This window comes from Arachis ipaensis, chromosome B9 (assembly GCF_059453495.1).
Source record: "Arachis ipaensis isolate K30076 ecotype BB chromosome B9, ASM5945349v1, whole genome shotgun sequence".
Classification (NCBI taxonomy): domain Eukaryota; kingdom Viridiplantae; phylum Streptophyta; class Magnoliopsida; order Fabales; family Fabaceae; genus Arachis; species Arachis ipaensis.
The window spans coordinates 33,914,937-33,936,383 of NC_142444.1; the positions used below are offsets into that span (position 1 = coordinate 33,914,937).

Here is a 21,447-nt window from a genome sequence, read left to right on the forward strand (position 1 = left end):
TAAGTTAGGTAAGAGAAGATAAGGAATTTTGAAATTTAAAACTAAGATAAGATAAGATAAAAATTTTAAAATAAAAATATAAATTTTTAAATGTAATTTTCGAAAATTTCAATTTAAAATAAAGAGAAAAGATATTTTTGAATTTAATGAGGAAATAGAAAAACAATAAAATGACACCAAACTTAGAATTTTTAGATCAAAACAAAGAAAACAAACAAGAAAACTTTGAATGTCAAGATGAACACCAAGAACACTTTGAAGATCAATATGAACACCAAGAACAAATTTTGGAAATCTTTAAGAAAATAAAAACACAAAGAACACCAAACTTAAAAATTTTTATACTTTGGACACTAATAATTCGAAAATGCACAAGAAAAATAAGGAAAGACACAAAACAAGAAAAACTAAAGATCAAACAAGGAAAATAAATAAGAACAACTTGAAGATCAAGAAAGAAATAAGAACATGTAATTCGAAAAATTGAAAGAAAAATAAAGGCATGCAATTGACACCAAACTTAAAACATGAGACTAAACTCAGACATAAGACTAAATTATGAGGTTATTGGTTTTTATTTATTTATTAAAAATTTCGTAAAGAAATTTAGAAAAATAAAACAAGGATTTTAAAAATTTTAACAAGAACAATAATAAAAGACTCAAAGACAAATCACAGATGAATAAAGAAAAATAAAAATTTTTGAAAGATTTTTGAAAAGAAAATAAAAGACTCAAATTTAGTGACTCTATACCAACCAAAAAGGTAAATTCTTCCTAATCTAAGCAACAAGATGAACCGTCAGTTGTCCAAACTCGAACAATCCCTGGCAACGGCGCCAAAAACTTGGTGCACGAAATTGTGATCACACTTTTCACAACTCTGCACAACTAACCAGCAAGTGCACTGGGTCGTCCAAGTAATACCTTACGTGAGTAAGGGTCGATCCCACGGAGATTGTCGGCTTGAAGCAAGCTATGGTTATCTTGTAAATCTTAGTCAGGAGATTAATGATAAGAATGATTCTGTTTATGAAAAGTAAATAACATGAAATAAATGGTACTTGTTATTCAGTAATGAGGAACATGTTGAGGTTCTAGAGATGCTCTGTCGTCTGAATCTCTGCTTTCTTACTGTCTTCTTCTCCAAACACGCATGGCTTCCTTCAATGGCAAGCTGTATGTTGGTGGATCACCGTTGTCAATGGCTACCATCCGTCCTCTCGGATGAAAAATACCAGGCACGATTTCTGTACAGCTAATCAACTGTTGGATCTCTCGTCTCGGATGAAAAATACCAGGTACAACTACCGCACGGCTAATCATCTGTCGGTTCTCACTTGTGTCGGAATAGGATCTCTCTATCCTTTTGCACACTGTCATTGCACCCAACATTCATGAGTTTGAAGCTCGTCACAGTCATCCCATTCCAGATCCTACTCGGAATACCACAGATAAGGTTTAGACTTTCTGGATCTCAAGAATGCTGCCAATTGGTTCTAGCCTCTACCACGAAGGTTCTAATCCCACGGACTCGGTCCGTGGATTAGAGACTGGTGCGGAATTTAAAGTCCACAAACTAACTGGCAAGTGCACCGGGTCATACCAAGTAATACCTTACGTGAGTAAGGGTCGATCCCACGAGGATTGATGGATTGAGCAACAATAGTATTTGATAGGCTTAGTTAGACAAACAGAAAACAGTGTTTGAATATTCAAAGAGCATTAAAAAGTAGACAGGGAAATTATTAATTTGGGAATAAAATATGGAGAAGATATTTAAGGCTTCAGAGTTGTCTATTTTTCTGGATTAACTTTTCTTACTAACTATTTTAATTATGTAGGATTTAATTTATGGCAAACTATATGTGACTAGACCCTAATTCCTTAGACCTTTCTAGTCTCCTCTAAAATTCATTAACTGCCAATTCCTTGGTCAATTAATTCCAATTAGAAGCTACATGATCAAATTCCAGTTTATATGCCACAAAAATTCTAATTACCCAAAAAAAGGATTATCTGTCACATATCCCGTTAAATCCAGATAATTAAATTTTAGGAGAATATGTTTTCAAGCTATTGTTCAAGTAAAGAGCTTTTCCAAGTTATACAAGAACTCAAATAGAAAGAGGGTCATACTTCCGTTCCACCTAAATTCATAAAATGAAGAGCAAAAACAATTCTTAAATTATAAATCCATGCATAAATTAAAATAGAAAAAGCAATAAAATTAATCCATACAAATAGACAGAGCTCCTAACCTTAACAATGGAGGTTTAGTTGCTCATGGTTCAGAGTAGAAAACTAGGATTGTAAATTGGAATTGGAATAATGTTGTGGTGGTATCCCTTGTTAACTAATTGGGATCCTTTTATATCGAATCCTAATAAATTTAAAATTCAAATTTCTAAAACTAAAATAATATGTTTTCCTAAAAATAATATTTTAATTTAAATCAGAATAATTAGCAAGTCTTCAGTTGATGGGTGGGACCACTTGTTTTGTCTATTCTGCAGCTTCTAATCTGTGTTTTCTGGGCTGGAAACTGGGTCAAAACAGCCCAGAAATTGCCCCCAGTATTTTTCTGCGTTTTCTGTACGTGGCGCATGTCACGTGTACGCGTTAGTCACGTGTACGCGTCGATGGTCTTTTTCGCGAGTCACGCGGATGCATCGGTCACGTGCACGCGTCGCTGTGCAAATCTTCAAATCACGCGTATGCGTCAGTCACGCGCACGCATCGCCATGGAAAGCTCCAAATCACGCGTACGCGTCAGTCACGCGTACGCGTCGCTCCTCGCTGCCATCTCCTTTGATTCTTGTGCTGCAGAAACTCCATCAAATTCTGCCAAATGCTACCTAAAATAAACAAAATTGTAAAAGACTCAAAGTAGCATCCATATTGGCTAAAAGATAATTAATTCTTTATTAAATTCAACAAATTAGATGCAAATTCACTAGAAAAAGATAGGAAAGATGCTCACGCATCAGAACACCAAGCTTGAACTGTTGCTTGTCCTCAAGCAACCAAAACTAATATAAGCTTAGGATGTGAATTTGCATGAGAATGAGAGTTCGATTAAGCTCATGCCTCTTCTTATAGTGGGGTTTACAACTGTAATCCTGAATAGTTTTGGCATCTCACTTTATCCTTTGAAGTTCAGAATGATTGGCATCCATAGGAACTCAGAATTCAGATAGTGTTATTGATTCTTCTAGTTCAGTATGTTGATTCTTGAACACAGCTACTTTATGAGTCTTGGCCGTGACCCTAAGCATTTTGTTTTCCAATATTACCACCAGATACATAAATGCCACAGACACCTAACTGGGTGAACCTTTTCAGATTGTGACTCAGCTTTGCTAGAGTCCCCAGTTAGAGGTGCCCAAAACTCTTAAGCACACTCTTTTTGCTTTGGACCATGACTTTAACCGCTCAGTCTCAAGCTTTTCACTTGACACCTTCACGCCACAAGCACATGGTTAGAGACGGCTTGATTTAGCCGCTTAGGCCAGGATTTTATTCTTTGGGCCCTCCTATCCATTAATGCTCAAAGTTTTGGATCCTTCTTTATATATATATATATATATATATATATATATATATATATATACACAAGCTTCGTGTTTTTCACTGCTTTTTCTTGCTTCAAGAATCAATTTTATGATTTTTCAGATTATTAATAATATTTCTCTTTTTTTCATCATTCTTTCAAGAGCCAACAATTTTAACATTCATAAACTTCACTATAAAAAAATGCACTGTTCAAGTCATGCATTCAGAATCACAGAAAATACCACCACATTTAAGTAAGTAAGACTACTCTTAAAATTAACTCAATTTCTCATGCAATACATCACTTCTGTAATTTTTTTTTATTTGAATTCAAGTTCAGTGAGTAATGCATGAGACCTCTTTTTAGAATTAAAGTAATTAAGAGAAAACTAAACTAGACCTAGGATTCTAGCTAATAAAGGATCATGCAACAAACAAAGCAAAATAGCAAAAAAGTGGAACATAACATAGTAAAAGCGGGAAGGAATATAGAATGAAAGGAACTTAACCACCTTAGTTATCCTAGCGGTCGTTTTATTCTTCAGGTTGTGCTCCTCAGTGAAGATGATTCGCCTCCCTTTTTGGTGCCATAAAATTAGACAGCAAACCCATAAGCGAAGCGTCAACACCAAACTTAAAGTTTTGCTTGTCCTCAAGCAAAGAAGAACTGAAAACAAAAACAAATACTAAGATAAAAGAAGAATAAAAGGATAAAAGAATAAGAGAAAATTAGGATTTGGGGGGTGGATGATTTGAAATCAGGTGCTGAGGTAGTTTAATTGGGGGTCGCATGCGACGCGGAAGCGTAAGGCACGCGTAAGCGTGGAACGCATGAATTTCAAGTGACGCGTACGCGTCGGAGACGTGTACATGTGGACGGCCAGGATGGAAAAACGACGCGAACGCATCAGGGATGCGTCCACGTGGTGGGGCTTGTGCGCCCAGCACATTTCCAGCCCCACACCGGCATAACTCTCTGGCCAAAACACCTTTTACGCTGATTTTACTCATCCACGCGTGCGCGTGCTTGACGCGGACGCGTAGAGTGCCAAAATCGCAAGTGACGCGGACGCATCATAGACGCGTACACGTGAACAAGTTTATGCGCAAGGCACCATTCCTGCGCCACTCTCGCACAACTCTCTGTCAAATTTTATTTTTCACGAACACACATATGACGCGTACGCGTCAGCGACGCTTGCGCGTTGTGTGCTCTTTTTTTTTTTTTGAAATTGTTCGGTTCCTGTTCTAAGATAGCTGCATGATCTGAAAAACAGTAAAAAATTTAGTAAAAATCAAATAAGGAAGCAAACTACTACTACGAAAAATAGCTAATAAGGATACGAAATTATCGGGTTGCCTCCCGACAAGCGCTTCTTTAGCGTCACTAGCTTGACGGTCAGTTCTGCTAGTTCAGCAGATGAATGGACCTCTAGCGATCAATCTCGCCTCCAAGATAGTGCTTCAACCTCTGGCCATTCACTGTAAACTTCCTGTCAGAATTCCCTTCCTGTATTTCCACATGACCATATGGTAAAGCTCTGGTAACCACAAACGGTCCTGACCACCGGGATTTCAGCTTTCCGGGAAAGAATTTGAGCCTTGAATCATACAGAAGCACTCTTTGTCCTGGCTCAAAGACTCTGATGGCAATCTTCTTGTCATGCAGCAGCTTGGTTCTTTCCTTATACAGCTTGGCATTCTCATAGGCTAAATATCTGAATTCATCAAGCTCATTCAACTGAAGCATCTGCTTAATTCCTGCAGCTTCTGAATCAAGATTCAGGTACCTGATTTCCCAGTAAGCCTTGTGCTCCAGCTCAACTGGCAAGTGACAGGCTTTGCCATAGACTAACTGATAAGGAGATATGCCAATAGGAGTCTTGTAAGCTGTCCGGTATGCCCAGAGAGCATCATCAAACTTCCTAGACTAGTCCTTTCTTGAAACACTGACGGTCTTCTCTAGAATCCTCTTAAGTTCCCTGTTGGAAACTTCAACCTGTCCACTTGTCTGAGGGTGATAGGGGGTTCCCATTTTATGACGGACTCTATATCTATGCAGAAGAGAGTCCAGCTGTCTGTTACAGAAGTGGCTTCCACCATCACTAATGAGTGTCCTTGGAACACCAAACTGGCTAAAGATATATCTCTGAAGAAAGCTCATTACCACATTGGCATCATTGGTGGGTAGAGCCACAGCTTCCACCTACTTGGACACATAATCAACTGCCACTAGAATATAGTTGTTTGAATGTGAGGGTGGGAAAGGTCCCATGAAATCAATACCCCACACATCAAACAACTCAACCTCAAGAATCCCCTACTGTGGCATTTCATGGTTGGCATGGAGATTCGTGGCCTTTGCACATCTGTCATAATGCTTCACAAATTCTCTTAAATCTTTGAAGAGAGTCGGCCAGTAAAACCCGCTCTGAAGGATCTTTGTAGCTGTCCTTTTACCACCAAAGTGGCCTCCATAATCAGAACCATGACAGTGCCAAAGAATCTGCTGTGTTTCTTCATCTGGGACACATCTCCGGATTATACCATCTGAACACCTTTTAAAAAGGTATGGTTTCTCCCAAATGTAGTACTTGGCATTAGTCAATAGCTTCTTTACTTGTTGCCTGCTGTACTCCCTTGGGATAAAATTCATGGCCTTATAATTGGCAATGTCTGCAAACCATGGAGCCTGCTGAATGAGGAACAATTGCTCATCCGAAAATGTCTCAGTCACGGCTGTGGGTGGTTGTTCTCCTGCTTCAGGCTCAATTCTGGAGAGATGGTCAGCTACTTGATTTTCTGACACTTTCCTGTCTTTTTATCTCAATATCAATCTCCTGAAGGAGCAACACCCATCTGATTAATCTTGGTTTAAAATCCTGTTTGGTTAGAAGGTACTTCAAAGCAGCATGGTTAGTATAAACAATAACCTTAGAACCAAGTAAATAGGACCTAAACTTATCAACAGCATACACAACAGCTAATAATTCATTTTCTGTAGTTGTGTAATTCTTTTGAGCATCATTTAACACACGACTAGCATAGTAAATGACATGTACAAGCTTACCATGCCTCTGTCCTAAAATAGCTCCTATAGCAAAATCACTAGCATCACACATTAATTCAAAGGGTAAATCCCAGTCAAGAGGAGCTATAATGGGAGCAGAGGTAAGTTTTGCTTTCAGAGTTTCAAAAGCATGCAGACAATCAGAGTCAAATACAAAAGGAATATCAACAACCAACAGGTTGCTCAATGGTTTAGCAATTTTAGAAAAATCTTTTATAAATCTTCTATAAAATCCTGCATGACCCAAGAAACTCATAACTGCCTTAATATTAGTTGGTGGTGGTAATTTTTCAATTACCTCCACCTTTGCTTTATCTACCTCAATCCCCTTACTTGAAATCCGGTGTCCAAGAACAATGCCTTCTGTAACCATAAAATGGCATTTTTTCAATTTAAAACAAGGTTTGATTCTTGACACCATTTCAAGACAAGAGATAAATGTTTAAGGCAGGATTCAAAAGAATTACCAAAAACAGAAAAGTCATCCATAAATATCTCAATAAACTTTTCAACCATATCAGAAAAAATTGAAAGCATACACCTCTGAAAAGTTGATGGAGCATTACAAAGTCCAAATGGCATTCTCCTGTAAGCAAATACTCCAAAGGGGCATGTGAATGCTGTCTTCTCTTGATCTTGAGGGTCCACTGCAATTTGATTATATCCAGAATATCCATCTAGAAAACAATAAAAAGCATGACCAGCTAACCTCTCAAGCATCTGATCAATGAAAGGGAGGGGAAAATGATCTTTCCTTGTAGCAGTGTTGAGCCTCTTGTAGTCTATGCATATTCTCTATGTTGTGATTGTTCTTGTAGGAATAAGCTCATTCTTTTCATTCTTGATCACTGTCATCCCTCTTTTCTTGGGAACTACCTGCACAGGACTTACCCAAGGGCTGTCAGAAATAGGGTAAATAATACCTGCTTCCCATAATTTCATTACCTCTTTTTGGACCACCTCTTTCATAGTTGGATTAAGTCTCCTTTGTGGTTGCACAACTGGTTTAGCATCATCTTCAAGGAGAATCTTGTGGATACACTTGGTTGGACTAATCCCCTTCAAGTCACTAATGGTCCACCCAAGAGCTGTTTTATGGCTCCTGAGCACTGAAACAAGCGCCTCTTCTTCTTTAGGCTTCAGAGAAGAGTTTACTGGATATGAATCATTTCCACCCAAGAACACATATTTCAGAGAAGGAGGCAAAGGTTTGAGCTCAAGCTTGGGGACTTCTTCCTCCTTTATTGGTGTGTTCATCAGCTCCTTTTGGGGTGGTGAATCATCAACTTCAACTAATTCGTACTCAGAGATAGGATCCAGAACATCATCAAGTACCTCAGCTTCCAGTACTTCTTGAACAAGTGGTTCAATAACATCTATTTTCATACACCCCTCAGAATCATTAGGGTGCTTGAGGGCTTCAAAAATATTTAGGACCACCTATTCTTCATTGACCCTCAGGGTTAATTCACCCTTTTGCACATCAATCAGAGCTCTACCTGTAGCTAAAAAGGGTCTACCAAGTATAATAGAGGATTTTACCTCCTCTTCCATGTCTAATATAACAAAATCAACAGGGAAGATAAATGGTCCTACTTTCACAAGTAAATCTTCAACAACACCCACAGGTAATTTAATAGAAAAATCAGCAAGTTGAAGAGAAATACGAGTGGGTTTTACCTCCTCAATTTGAAGCTTTTTCATCACTGAAAGTGGCATTAGATTGATGCTAGCTCCAATATCACATAAAGCTCTCTGAAGGCCGACATCTTCAATGGTGCAAGGAATGACAAAACTTCCTGGGTCTGGCATTTTCTCAGGAAGGGTGTGTTGAATAATGGCACTACATTCCTTGGTTAACACCACTGTCTCTTGTTCCTTCCAATTCCTCTTATGAGTCAACAATTCTTTCATAAATTTTGCATAGAGAGGCATTTGCTCTAGAGCCTCTACAAAAGGAATGCTGATCTGCAGCTTCTTGAAGACATCTAAAAATTTTGAGAATTGCTTTTCCTTGGATGCCTTTTGAAGCCTATGAGGATATGGCATTTTTGGATTGTATTCAGGAGCCTTTGACAAGGTGGGATAAGTGTCAAGAGAGTCAGGAAACGGGTTGTCTGCACGTTTAGGAGGGGCGTGCTCTACATCTCCCTTCTTCTCCTCTAGAGCTTCTTTTTCAACTAGCTCTTCATTGGTCTTGGTCTCAGATCCAGCTACTTTACCACTTCTCAACTGAATAGCCTTGCAATCTTCTCTTGGGTTCACCACTCTATCACTTGGAAATGTACTTGCAGACCTCTCAGGTATTTGCTTGCTTAGTTGGCCCATCTGCACTTCCAAATTTCTAATGGAGGCTCTGGTTTCCTGCATAAAACTCCTCATCAGCTCCCAATTAGAATCTTCTTGGGATTTAGAGTTTTCCTGCTGAGGTGGTTGTTGCTGCTGAGACTGAAATTGGCGGTTGTTGTAATTGTTCTGTTAGAAGCCGCCCTGAGAATTATTGTTAAAGTTCTGAGGTCTCTGAGGTTGGTCCCTCCATCCAGAATTAGGGTAATTCCTCCACCCCTGATTGTATGTCTTAGAATATGGATCATTGTTGGGATTCCTAGGACCACTCCCCATGTAATTGACCTGTTCAGAAGAAGGTTGAGCATAATCATAATTATCATTTTGCACAAAGTTACCTGCCATGTCATAGGAGGTCTCTTGGGGTAGATTTTGAGTGTTGATGGCTGAGACTTGCATGCCACCCATCTGTTGAGTAAGTAGATTTATCTGCTGGGACATAAGCTTGTTCTGAGCAAGAAGAGCATTAACAGCTTCCACTTCTAGCACGCCTCTCTTCTGAGAGGTCTCAGAGTTCACAGGATTCCTGTTAGATGAGTATAAATATTGGTTGCTTGCAACCAATTCAATCATCTCAATAGTCTCCTCTGGTATCTTCTTCTTGTGCAGTGAACCACCCGCAAAAGTATCTAAGCTCATCTTGGACATCTTGCCCAAGCCTTCATAGAAGATATCTAGTTGGGTCCATTTGGAGAACATGTCCAGAGGGCATTGCCTAGTCAGTAGCTTGTATCTCTCCCAGGCTTCATAAAGGGTTTCACCCTCCTTCTGTCTGAAGGTCTGAACCTCCAACCTAAGCTTAGTCAGCTTCTTTGGTGGGAAAAATTTAGTGAGAAACTCTGTAACAATCTTTTTCCAAGTATTCAGACTCTCCTTTGGTTGTGAATCTAGCCATAGCTTTGCTTTATCCCTCAGAGCAAACGGCAAAAGCATCAGTCTGTACACCTCTGGGTTCACTCCATTTGTCTTCACAGTATCACATATCTGCAGAAAATCAGAAATAAATTGATTTGGATCTTCATGAGGAAGTCTGTGATACTGGCAATTTTGTTGCACCAGGGTGACTAGTTGTGGCTTCAACTCAAAGTTGTTTGTAGTTATAGGAGGCACCACAATGCTCTTTTCATAAAGATCTGCAGTAGGAGAAGAATAAGAGCCAAGCACTCTCCTTTGTTGATCATCCCCATTCGGATTTACCACATTGGCATTAACAGAATTATTATTATCCATCGTGGACTCTGTAGCCTTGTAAAGTCTTGCTTGTTGTAAACGTCGCCTGAAAGTTCTTTCAGGTTCAGGATCAAAGTCTAAGAGATGTTCTTTGTCTCTGTTCTTGCGCATAAACAAACAGAAGACAAGAAAAGATGGGACTCTCTACGTCAGAGTGCAGAGAAGTCCCTTTGAGGTAACCTGTGTAAAATAATAAAATAAAAATACTAAATAAATAACTAAAAAAATTTCAAAAATAATAACTGAAATTAATAAAAAAATTTCAAAAATTTAAAAGGAAAAATAAACAGAAAAATGAAAATAAAATCAACTGGGTAACACCAAACTTAATTTCAGAAATTGAGGAAAAAATATTAATACTAAAATATTTTTTTTTTAATTTAAAGATAAAAATAAAACAAAACTAATAGAATATAGAAAGAGAAAATAAAATAATGGGAGTAAACAAAAATGAAAATAAAAGAAAGTAAAAATAAAAAGAAAATAAAATAAAAATGAAATAAAAAAATATAGAAGAAAATAAAAAAAATGAACTAAAGCAAAAAAAAGAAAGATCAAAAGCAAAAGGACGTAAAGGAAACAGGAGGGGGGGAACGAACGAAACTGTACGGGAATGAAAATAAACAAAAATAAAAAATAAAAATTAATAATAATAAAATAAAACTAATTAAAATTAAAATGCCTAACCTAAGCAATCAAGTAACTAATAGTTGTTAATCACAGTCAATCTCCGGCAACGGCGTCAAAAACTTGGGGCGGAATTTAAAGTCCACAAACTAACCGGCAAGTGCACCGGGTCGTACCAAGTAATACCTTACGTGAGTAAGGGTCGATCCCACGAGGATTTATGGATTAAGCAATAATAGTATTTGATAGGCTTAGTTAGACAAACAGAAAATAGTATTTGAATATTCAAAGAGCATTAAAAAGTAGATAGGGAAATGATTAATTTGGGAATAAAATATGGAGAAGATAGTTAAGGCTTCAGAGTTATCTATTTTTCTGGATTAACTTTTCTTACTAACTATTTTAATTATGTAGGATTTAATTTATGGCAAACTATATGTGACTAGACCCTAATTCCTTAGACCTTTCTAGTCTCCTCTAAAATTCATTAACTGCCAATTCCTTGGTCAATTAATTCCAATTAGAAGCTACATGATCAAATTCCAGTTTATATGCCACAAAAATTCTAATTATCCAAAAATAAAAGGATTATATGTCACGTATCCCGTTAAATCCAGATAATTAAAATTTAGGAGAATATGTTTTCAAGCTATTGTTCAAGTAAAGAGCTTTTCCAAGTTATACAAAAACTCAAATAGAAAGAGGGTCATACTTCCGTTCCACCCAAATTCATAAAATGAAGAGCGAAAATAATTCTTAAATTATAAATCCATACATAAATTAAAATAGAAAAAGCAATAAAATCAATCCATACAAATAGACAGAACTCCTAATCTTAATAGTGGAGGTTTAGTTGCTCATGGTTCAGAGTAGAAAACTAGGATTGTAAATTGGAATTAGAATAATGTTGTGGTGGTATCCCTTGTTAACTAATTGGGATCCTTTTATATCTAATCCTAATAAATTTTAAATTCAAATTTCTGAAACTAAAATAATATCTTTTCCTAAAAATAATATTTTAATTTAAATCAGAATAATCAGTAAGTCTTCAGTTGATGGGTGGGGACCACTTGTTTTGTCCATTCTGCAGCTTCTAATCTGTGTTTTCTGGGCTGGAAACTGGGTCAAAACAGCCCAGAAATCGCCCCCAGCATTTTTCTGCGTTTTCTATACGTGGCTAATGTCACGCGTACGCGTGACTGACGTGTCGATGGTCTTTTTCGCGAGTCACGCGGACGCGTCGGTCACGCGTACGCGTTGTTGTGCAAATCTTCAAATCACGCGTACACGTCGCTCCTCGCTGCCATCTCCTTTGATTCTTGTGCTGCAGAAACTCTATCAAATTACGCCAAATGCTACCTAAAATAAACAAACACTACAAGAAAAATACCCATTTAGCCACACTTTTTTTAAACTACATTTGCAAAGCGTAGCCTATTCATAAAATAGGCTACGCTTTTCAACGTGTTACTTTTTTACATGACAATAGGAAACATAGTTGTGGCATCACTTGAAAAGTGTCTCCTTAGATATTATAAAAATCACTTATAAAGCGTAGCCTTATCTAAATATCTATGAATACACTTTTCTCATCAAAGGGAACGCTTTTAAAGAGTAGCTTATTTATTCTGTTTCAGGTGCGCTTTTAAAATGTCTCCTAATATGAGAATCCTCAATAAACACTTAGTAAAAAAATTTTTTGGCCTTCCCCCTTAGTCACGCAGCAGTGTAGCATACACTCTCATCCTCACTCAATATACACAAACACAAAAGAGAGAAGAAATCAAAGAGGAGAAGGGAAGGAAGGAAAGAGAGGACGACGCCGTCTAGGGCTCCGCCGACTTCGCCATCGTCGTCGAGCGCCAAAGAGAGAGAGCTCGACAATGACAGGAAATGCGATGGAGGAGAGAAAAAGGAGGTGCTCCGTCGCCGCTGAAACTCCACCACCACTGCTAGGGCTTGTTTCAGTCACCGTTCTGCCACCGTCGGGATTCTGTGCCCCCGCCGAGGAGCTCGAAAGGAGGAAGGAGGTTTTTTAATTTTGGGGGTTTCGCCTTCTGATTCTCAATTTGTTATGATTCCTTTCTGTGTTTGGCATAAACAGAAGCAAGAGGTGCTGGAAATTTCATATGTGCATGCTAAACTAGGGAAATCATTCTGTAGGAAAGTGTCGAGCTGCAGGAGTTTTCATTGGGTTCATGCCCTCCTAGTGTGGGTCTTCAAGGGATGCGATGGTCAACTATCGTTGATCAGGTTTTACTTCCTTCACATTTTAATATTATAACCTGAAAAATAGTAGTTTTAGATATTTTATTAAGAATATTTCACATGATTAGGTTTTGATTCAAACACAAATGAAATGAGCATTTTCTTGGTATTTCACAGCGAGTCCTAAAACTGGGTTTAGATTGGGACACAAATGAAATGAGTATTTTGATGTTTGCTAAGCTTGCAAAGCCATTGATCGAAATTGTTGGGATTGTGATTAATAGTCTACATATCAAGGTTGATGTGTGTAAAAGCAATGTCCACATTTTGAATTTTGACGAAGCAAATTTAGAGAAAAAGAAAACATGTGGATATCTTATCTTTACTTCTGGGGCTATGAACTATTGAACTGATTTTCATGCATTAATTAAAAACATGGTTTGGTGCTTTATATTTTTGTTATTAAAATTCATATTCATTTTGCAGCTTCTATTTACACCAATCCTAGATGGAAAAGCACTTTTGTATTCATTTGTATCCTGAATGGCCTGGTGTTTCTTCTTGGCTGGTGTGTTTCTACTATGTTTGATTTAATATAATTGTTGTAATAAAAATAATAAAATTTGAGTTGTGCTATTTTCCATAAAAGACTTCTGTTTGCAATGCTTTTGTAGAAAGAATATGAACTTCAGTTTTGATGCAAATCTTAGAAATTGTAATGCATTGTGGATTATGAAGCTGATTCTATGTAAATGGATATCAGCTTGATGCCTTTCTTGTAATCATGCTTATTTTGAATTTAAATTTTTGTAGGAAAAGCTTTTTGTAAGAGCCATTCAAGAGTTATGGCAGTGGTGGTCGCGGTTATTGCGCGTGGTGGTGGATACAGAGGAGGAGGAGGCAGTGGTGATGGTGCTTGCTACAGCTGCGGTGGTGGTGGAAGCTGTAACAACTGTGGGTATTTTAGGCTTTTGCAAGGGACTGCCCAACAAGCTCTCGCTGAAAAATGTAAGTATATAGCCTTAATTTCTCTGATCATTATGTTGTGTTTGAAAAATAGTAGTTTTGCAGAATCTTGTGTCTTTCAAGTAGGATTGATTGAAAATTTTTGGTACCCTTTTGGTTAAAAAATGATTTTAAAACTGAATTTTTGGTTAATTATAATAATTTTAATTTTTAACTTACTATTCACCTGCAAGTGTTTATGCAAAATAATTGGTCCTTATTCTCAGTGCAGCCTGGTGGGTTTGAGGGGAAGGAGGAGACTGTAATTTAGCAGAGGAATGGTGTAGTTGAGTGGGGCAGCAGAGGTGGTGGCAATGGCCTGATCAGATTGGCTCTTGGGAGTAGGCAGAGGAGCATTACTGAACTCCTTCAGGTGAGAATTTACGCCAATTTCTATATCTTGGTTTCCTTGATTGGTTAGTTTGTTTGTATTGTTTCATGTTTATGTTTTTTGAAATTCCAATTACTGTGATATAAGAGATTCTAATTGAGAACAAATTGCCTTGTCCTTTTTATAAGAGAGGGTGCAATGAGAAGCACATTCACATGTATCTTTTTGTTATTGATGATGCATGCGTTATGCTTGATTGGTTGAGGCGCAGTTTCATAGCATTGACATTTATAAATCATGATATAATTGGTCGTGAAATTTGCTCTTTTAATTGATTTTGGTTGGCTAGCAAGCAAGGATGCTTTAAAAATGTCTGTTGTTTTGGTGCCGAATGTCCACTTAGGTTAATTAACAGATGCTTTAATTTCACCGTTCCATTGGATACTCCAATAGTTACAAATGTTGTTTGTATTGTATTTGCATGATTAAGCTGAGAATGAAAGCACTTTTTCCTCCATCTTCCCCTTCAACCGTGGATTGGTGCTACTTTGTTGTTTTATTTAAGAGGTGCTGTGATGATTTCATATTCCCCTTAAGAATGTTACTTTATGTGTTGGCCGGATCCTAATTTTATCAATGAATGCTATATCATTGTCTAGTATTGGCACCATATAAAATATCCATTCTTAAATACTTGTCCTATCTATAATCTTACTTTGTATGCGTGTGTGTGACATCATTTCTAATACCTGTGCTATATCCAATGTTTTCACATTCATTTGAGCATCATGAAGGTGAATAGTAAGTTAAGAAATAATATCTTGTGTTTAAAAAATAGCAATAACTAGTTTCTCTTAGATGGTCAAAGAATTGTGCATCTGTACTGGGAATTGTAGATAGTGAATTTATTATGTATGATCATGCTAAAAAGTACTTATCATGTATGATCATGCTATCACTTCATATTTTGATGGGTTTCTTATTGTGCAGGAGTCTGATTTAGTTTGATTTAGATAGTTTATTAGAGTAGATTAATGTAGCATTTTCAGCCAAAATAATTGTTGGCTCAACACCTCTGAAGCAGAATCAGAGGCATGAAGGTAATGCAAGGATTATTAGAAGCATACTCTCAAATAAGGAAATGCACCAAAGTCAGTCAGCCATGCCTCAATCAGAGCAGGCAGTACCAACATCTGATCTACAAAAAGAAAGATAACCACCTCGCCCTGTACATGTGCAATTGATTTGGAAGTAATTTATTTTTAGAGAAATAAATTTTATTTTTAAAAAAATAATTTGTATTATTCTCAAATAGAAGATCTTATGACTGCTAATTTATTATGGCAACTTAAATTTTGTTTAAGGATAATTTTTATTATTTCAAGAATATTGAATTGTATTATTATGTATTTATTTTTATTTAATAATATTTTACTAATTTAATTAAAAATATAGGATTATATATATAATTATATTATTAAATATTAGGTTTTAGAAAAAAAAAAAAAAATATATATATATATATATATATAGAAAATAAAAAAAAAAGCAATGATGGATCTAAGGCTACACTTATATACAGTAGCTATGGTATACAAAAAAGAAGGACCTAAGGCTACACTTATAAAGGGTAGCCATGGTATACAATGTGGCTACGTGTTACAGGTGATGCAGTAATGCTGAAAAGCGTAGCCTATTCTGTTAAAAATAGAAGCTGAAAAGCGTAGCCTTTGGTCCTGAACAGCATCACTTGAAAAGCGCACCCTATTCCCAAACGCCAAAAGCGTAACACTTGGTGCAGAAAAGCATAGCCTTTGAGAATAGGCAATGGCCGAATAGGAATCACCTCAGAAAGTGTAGCCGTAGCCCAGAAAGCGTAGCCGTAGCCTAAGGCATCATTTTTTTTCACTCTTGGCTACACTTTTCAAGTGTACCTGAATGAGTGTTTTTCTTGTAGTGAAAATTGCAAAAGACTCAAAGTAGCATCCATATTGGCTAAAAGATAATTAATTCTTTATTAAATTCAACAAATTATATGCAAATTCACTAGGAAAAGATAGGAAAGATGCTCACGCATCAGAGACCCAAGAGATACGCACTCAAGCTGTCGCCCAATGACTACGTTAAGCTCAGGTAGAACGGGAGTGGTTGTCAAGCATGTGTTCATAAGTTTGAGAATAATGATGAGTGTCACGGATCATCATATTCTCTATATTGAAGTACGAGTGAGTATCTTAGAACAGAATCAAGCGTGATTGAATAGAAAACAATAGTAATTGCATTAATCCATTGAGACACAGCAGAGCTCCTCACCCCCCACCTATGGGGTTTAGAGGCTCAGGCTGTAGAAAATACAATATGAGATGTAAAATGTCATGAGTTTCTAAATGAATCTCTAAAAGTAGTTTTTATACTAAACTAGTAACTTAGGGTTACAGAAAATGAGTAACTAGGTGTAGATAGTGCAGAATTCCACTTCCGGGGCCCACTTGGTGAGTGTTTGGACTGAGCTTTCAAGCTTCCACGTGCATATGCCTCATATTGGAGTTAAACGCCACCCTGGGTGCCAAAATGGGCGTTTAACGCCGAAAAGTATGCCAGTTCTGGTGTTTTACACCAGAAAGTTTTTGGCTGGATTTTAACGCCAGTTTGGGCCATCAAATATCGGGAAAAGTATAAACTATTATATATTGCTAAAAAGCCCAAGATGTCTACTTTCCAACGCAATTAAGAGCGCACCAATTGGGCTTCTATAACTCTAGAAAATTCATTTCGAGTGCAGGAGGGTCAGAATCCAACAGCATCTGCAGTCATTTCTCAGCCTCTGAATCAGATTTTTGCTCAGGTCCCTCAATTTCAGCCAAAAAATACCTAAAATTACAGAAAAACACACAAACTTATAGTAAAGTCCAGAAATATGATTTTTGAATAAAAACTAATAAAAATATAATAAAAAGTAACTAAAATATACTAAAAACTACCTAAAAACAATGCCAAAAAGGGTATAAATTATCGACTCATCATGGTACTTGTTTGATTTAATGATTAGCTCAATAATAAATGATGCATAATAAAATATTCTTTGAAGTGTGAATTAGTTTGCTGCTATAAATCTTTTTATTAATGAATACCCCTTGAGAACAAAGTAAAATAAGCAAGAAAAAGAAAGAGAAAAGCTAAGAATTGGCAAAGAAACAAACAATAAGGCTAGACACCAATAGCTTGGACCCTAGGACATATGCCTGTGGTGTTTTTGTACTAGGATATGCTTGGACAATTAGGTTTTGAGGAGTATTTTAAAACTTGGCCACTTGGATTAACTAATCTGGGATTGCCAACTGAAAGTCCATTATCAAGAGCAACCTAGTTACAAAGCACTTAGTAATCCAAAGAGATGCTGGGCATCAATGTTCCTAGGAAGAAATTGTGAGCCATGTGTGTGGTGAAGAAGTGTTGGGCAAAAATTGAGCCAAAAGGGCTGCTGCAACACTTGCCACCAAGCTTTCATTAATAAATAAGCTTTCCAAAGCAAAAGAAAGAAAGAAAAAGCAAGCAAGGGATCAATCAAAAAGCAAGGCAGCATAGCAGCAATTCTAGTGAGCCATCAAGGAGACATTTTATATCAGATAGCTAAGAATAATTGAGCTACATTTGACTACATAAAACCCCATGAACCAAGTTCAATTATCTGCTAAATAAAGACATACATGCTTCTCTGTTTCATTTCATTTCTTCTTATGTTTAGTGCTTTCTTGGAGACAAGCAAGATTTAAGTTTGGTGTTGTGATGACAAGTCATCTTATGCTAGCTTTTCAAGCATTTTTCACTTTTTTCATTAGGTTTTATGCACTTTCTTGCATTATAAGTAAGTTATTTGGAGAAGGTTTGCATGATTATGATTTATCAATCAACCATCCTTTATTTGACACAAAATCATGAGGTTTAAGCTAGAATTAGTTGGTTTTTGAATGATTTATAAACCTTGTGAATTTGGTGATGCTTTGATTGGTTGTTTTGATTACTTGTAGATGAAGAAAAGAAAGAAACAAGGAAAGCATGCTCAACCAAGCGTGGCCCAAGATACAAAAGTGTAGCATTCAAAGGAGCCAAGCATAGCACTCTTTATTCAAGCGGAGCGTTCACTCTTTGAATGCTAGTTGGAGCACCAGCTCCCACCAAGAAAAAATCAAGCATAGCGCTAAGTTATGTTTGTCAACTGAGCACCACAAGGAACCAAAGGAAGCAAGGGTGCTACGTTAACTTAGTTGCCTTTTTTGTGGGGCTCAACAAAGAAAATCAAGGCGCAATATCAAGGAAAGGTGGAGCCAGGATTCGAAATGGGGACCTTGTGCTAGCAAGGAAGGAGCGCTAGTGTGCAAGGGAATTGGCACAAATGGGAGAGCTAGGATTCGAAATTGGAAACCATGCCCAAAGCATGAAGCGCTACACTGGAAGGTTTTGGCATGAGGAAATTGGCAAAATGAAACCAGCAAGGCTCGAAGAGGGAGCCTCTCTTCAAAGCATGAAGCGCTACGTTGAAACAAGTAACTGAGCGCTATACAAGGCTTGACACGAGACAAAATGAGCCGAGGCATAAGGCAATTGAGTGCTACGTTGGGTTACATGACTGAGCACTCCACTGGAGGTGTCCCTGAGCCCAATTTCAATTAAATGCCACCTTGGACCAAATTCTTCATCAATTTGAAAAAGCCCACTCCAAAGTCTGAAGATCAAAACTAGAAAGTGTATAAATAGGAATTAGTTTGATTTGTAGAGGACTTTTGAACCTTCTTTCATTTTTCGTTTTACCTTTGGCTCACTCTTCAATTTTACTTTTAGTTCAAATTTAGTTATTTTTGTATTTGGGAATTTGGATCTGAGTTCTTCTTTCTACATTTTCATTCTTCAACTTTTGCTATCTGTTCTTGGAATTTGAATTGAGATTGAAGAGCTTCATTGATTCTAAGTTTGAGAATCATCTTTACCTCTCTTCTCAATTGTTCTAAGAATTGGTTTAAGTTTTCTTTCTGTTTTTCATTTTCTTGCTTCAGCAACTTTTACTTTCTGTTTTGAGTTCTGGATTGAGATTGAAGAAATTCTGTTTCAATTCTTGATCTGAAATTCAGCTTTGTTTTTCTTCTGCATAATTATGAGAATTGAGGAATTGGATCTGAGTTTATTGCTGTTTCATTTACATTTTCTTCTTCAATTTAGTTTTTACTTGATTAAGGGTGTAATTGAGATATAGATCTGTGTTCAAATCTCATTGCTCCTCTTAGATCTTCATTTTTCTTTTATATTTCATAATTGAGCTAAGTTTCCTTTCTGTTTTGCTACTGAATTGAATCTTTTCATCTAATAGCTTTCTGTTTTACTTCAATGTAAATTTTCTTGTTAAATTCTGAATCCCAGCTCCCAAATCCCTTTTAATCTTCAAGCAATTTAAGTTTCTCAGCAATTTAGATTCAGTCATTTACTTTTCTTGCAATTTAAGTTTCAGCTATTTTACTTTCTTGCAATCTAAGTTTCAGTCATTTACATTACTTGCACTTTAAGTTTTAGCTCAATTTACATTTTCTGCATTTTAGATTCTGTCAATTTCCCCTCTCCCATTTATTTTTTTGCAATTTAGCTTCTGTTGATCACAATTCACTCAAATCATCAACTGTTTGCTTAACTAAATTAACCACCTAACTAAAATTGCTTAATCCATCAATCCCTGTGGGATCGACCTCACTCATGTGAGTAATTACTACTTGATGCGACCCGGTACACTTGCCGGTGAGTTTTGTGTTGGAATTGTTTTCCACACATCATTGGCTATTTTGATTCACTTGATTGTTAGTATGCTTAGTTGAGTCCTTTTGCATGCAGAAATATTTTTCTTGATAATTGAATGTTTATCACGTTTTATTCAGTACATGAATGGTGTTCAATTCAGTGGAGTTGGTCATTTTCATTCACTTGATTATTCGTGTCTTCAGTTGGGTCCTTTGGCAGGCCAAAATATTTTTCTTTTTGATTGAATGTTTATCACATTTTATTCAAAACATGAATGTTGTTCAGTTCAGACGTTCAGTGGAATTGGCCATTTTGATTCACTTGATTGTTAGTGTGTTCAGTTGGGTCCTTTTGCATGCAGAAATGATTTTCTCACCGACTGAATGTTTATCACATTTTATTCAAAATATGAATGGTGTTCAGTTCAGTGGAGTTGCTAATTTTGATTCACTTGATTGTTAGTATGTTCAGTTAAGTTCTTTTGCATGCAAAAATGCTTTTCTAGCCATTTCAATGTTTATCACGTTTTATTCAATACATCAAAGGAGTTCGGTTCAGTGGGCTTTGACATTTTCATTCACTTAATTGTTAGTGTGTTCAGTTGGGTCCTTTTGCATGCAGAAATGATTCTCTTGCTGATTTTATCACATTTTATTCAAAACATGAATGGTGTTCAGTTCAGTGGAGTTGGCCATTTTGATTCACTTGATTGTTAGTGTGTTCATTTAGGTTCTTTTGCATGCAGAAATGCTTTTCTAGCTGTTTTAATGTTTATCACGTTTTATTCAGTACATCAAGGGAGTTCGGTTCAGTGGGCTTGGACATTTTCATTCACTTGATTAAAATATGCATGCTTGTGCTTGTCGGTGTATTAAGTGAAGTATTGACCAAATTTTTTTGTTCTTACAGCAAAAATGAAGAATACAATGGTAACAAAGAAGGAGAAGTCGTGCTAAAACGTAAGCATATGTACACATTAAATATATTTATCGCCTTTCATTAGAAAAAACTCTATTTTTTATTATAAATATATCTTGACATACTGTTTTGAAACATTACAGAAAACTCATGATCTCAGATGCTAGATAAAGGCAATAGAGAGGGTGTTCAAGGAATTGAGTAAGGAAATGAGAGATATAGTTGAAGAAATGGGATTTGGTGTGTTGGTACATGTCCCGAAAATGAACGTCTCTCACAGCCTCTTGAGAGAGTTGATAGCTTGCTGATAAACCCCATTTTTAGGGTTTATCTTGTGCTTAATTTAGGTGGATTTCATCCACTTTACCCACATTTAT

The 21,447-nt window shown here is 36.7% G+C and overlaps 1 protein-coding gene and 1 non-coding gene across 2 annotated transcripts; both read left to right on the top strand.

Moving 5' to 3' along the window:
• The first annotated feature begins 9,664 nt into the window (after positions 1 to 9,664).
• LOC148544244 (small nucleolar RNA R71) lies at positions 9,665 to 9,771 on the top strand. The gene has a single exon (XR_015901429.1). It is a non-coding gene; the product is annotated as a small nucleolar RNA R71 (small nucleolar RNA).
• Positions 9,772 to 12,710: 2,939 nt separating this feature from the next.
• On the top strand, positions 12,711 to 14,306 carry LOC107619756 (uncharacterized). The gene is made up of 4 exons (XM_016322046.2): positions 12,711 to 12,857; positions 12,991 to 13,080; positions 13,849 to 14,043; positions 14,268 to 14,306. The coding sequence occupies exons 1-4, from the start codon at positions 12,711 to 12,713 to the stop codon at positions 14,304 to 14,306; spliced, it is 471 nt and encodes a 156-aa protein (XP_016177532.1).
• Positions 14,307 to 21,447: the final 7,141 nt, after the last annotated feature.

What these genes read in the sequence shown, in the direction of transcription:
- LOC107619756 (XM_016322046.2), top strand. Translation starts at nt 12,711, where the DNA reads ATGACAGGAAATGCGATGGAGGAGAGAAAAAGGAGGTGCTCCGTCGCC. An exon ending in GGTCAACTATCGTTGATCAG is followed by an intron (nt 13,081 to 13,848) that starts GTTTTACTTCCT and finishes AAATTTTTGTAG; the next exon opens with GAAAAGCTTTTTGTAAGAGC. An exon ending in ACAAGCTCTCGCTGAAAAAT is followed by an intron (nt 14,044 to 14,267) that starts GTAAGTATATAG and finishes CCTTATTCTCAG; the next exon opens with TGCAGCCTGGTGGGTTTGAG.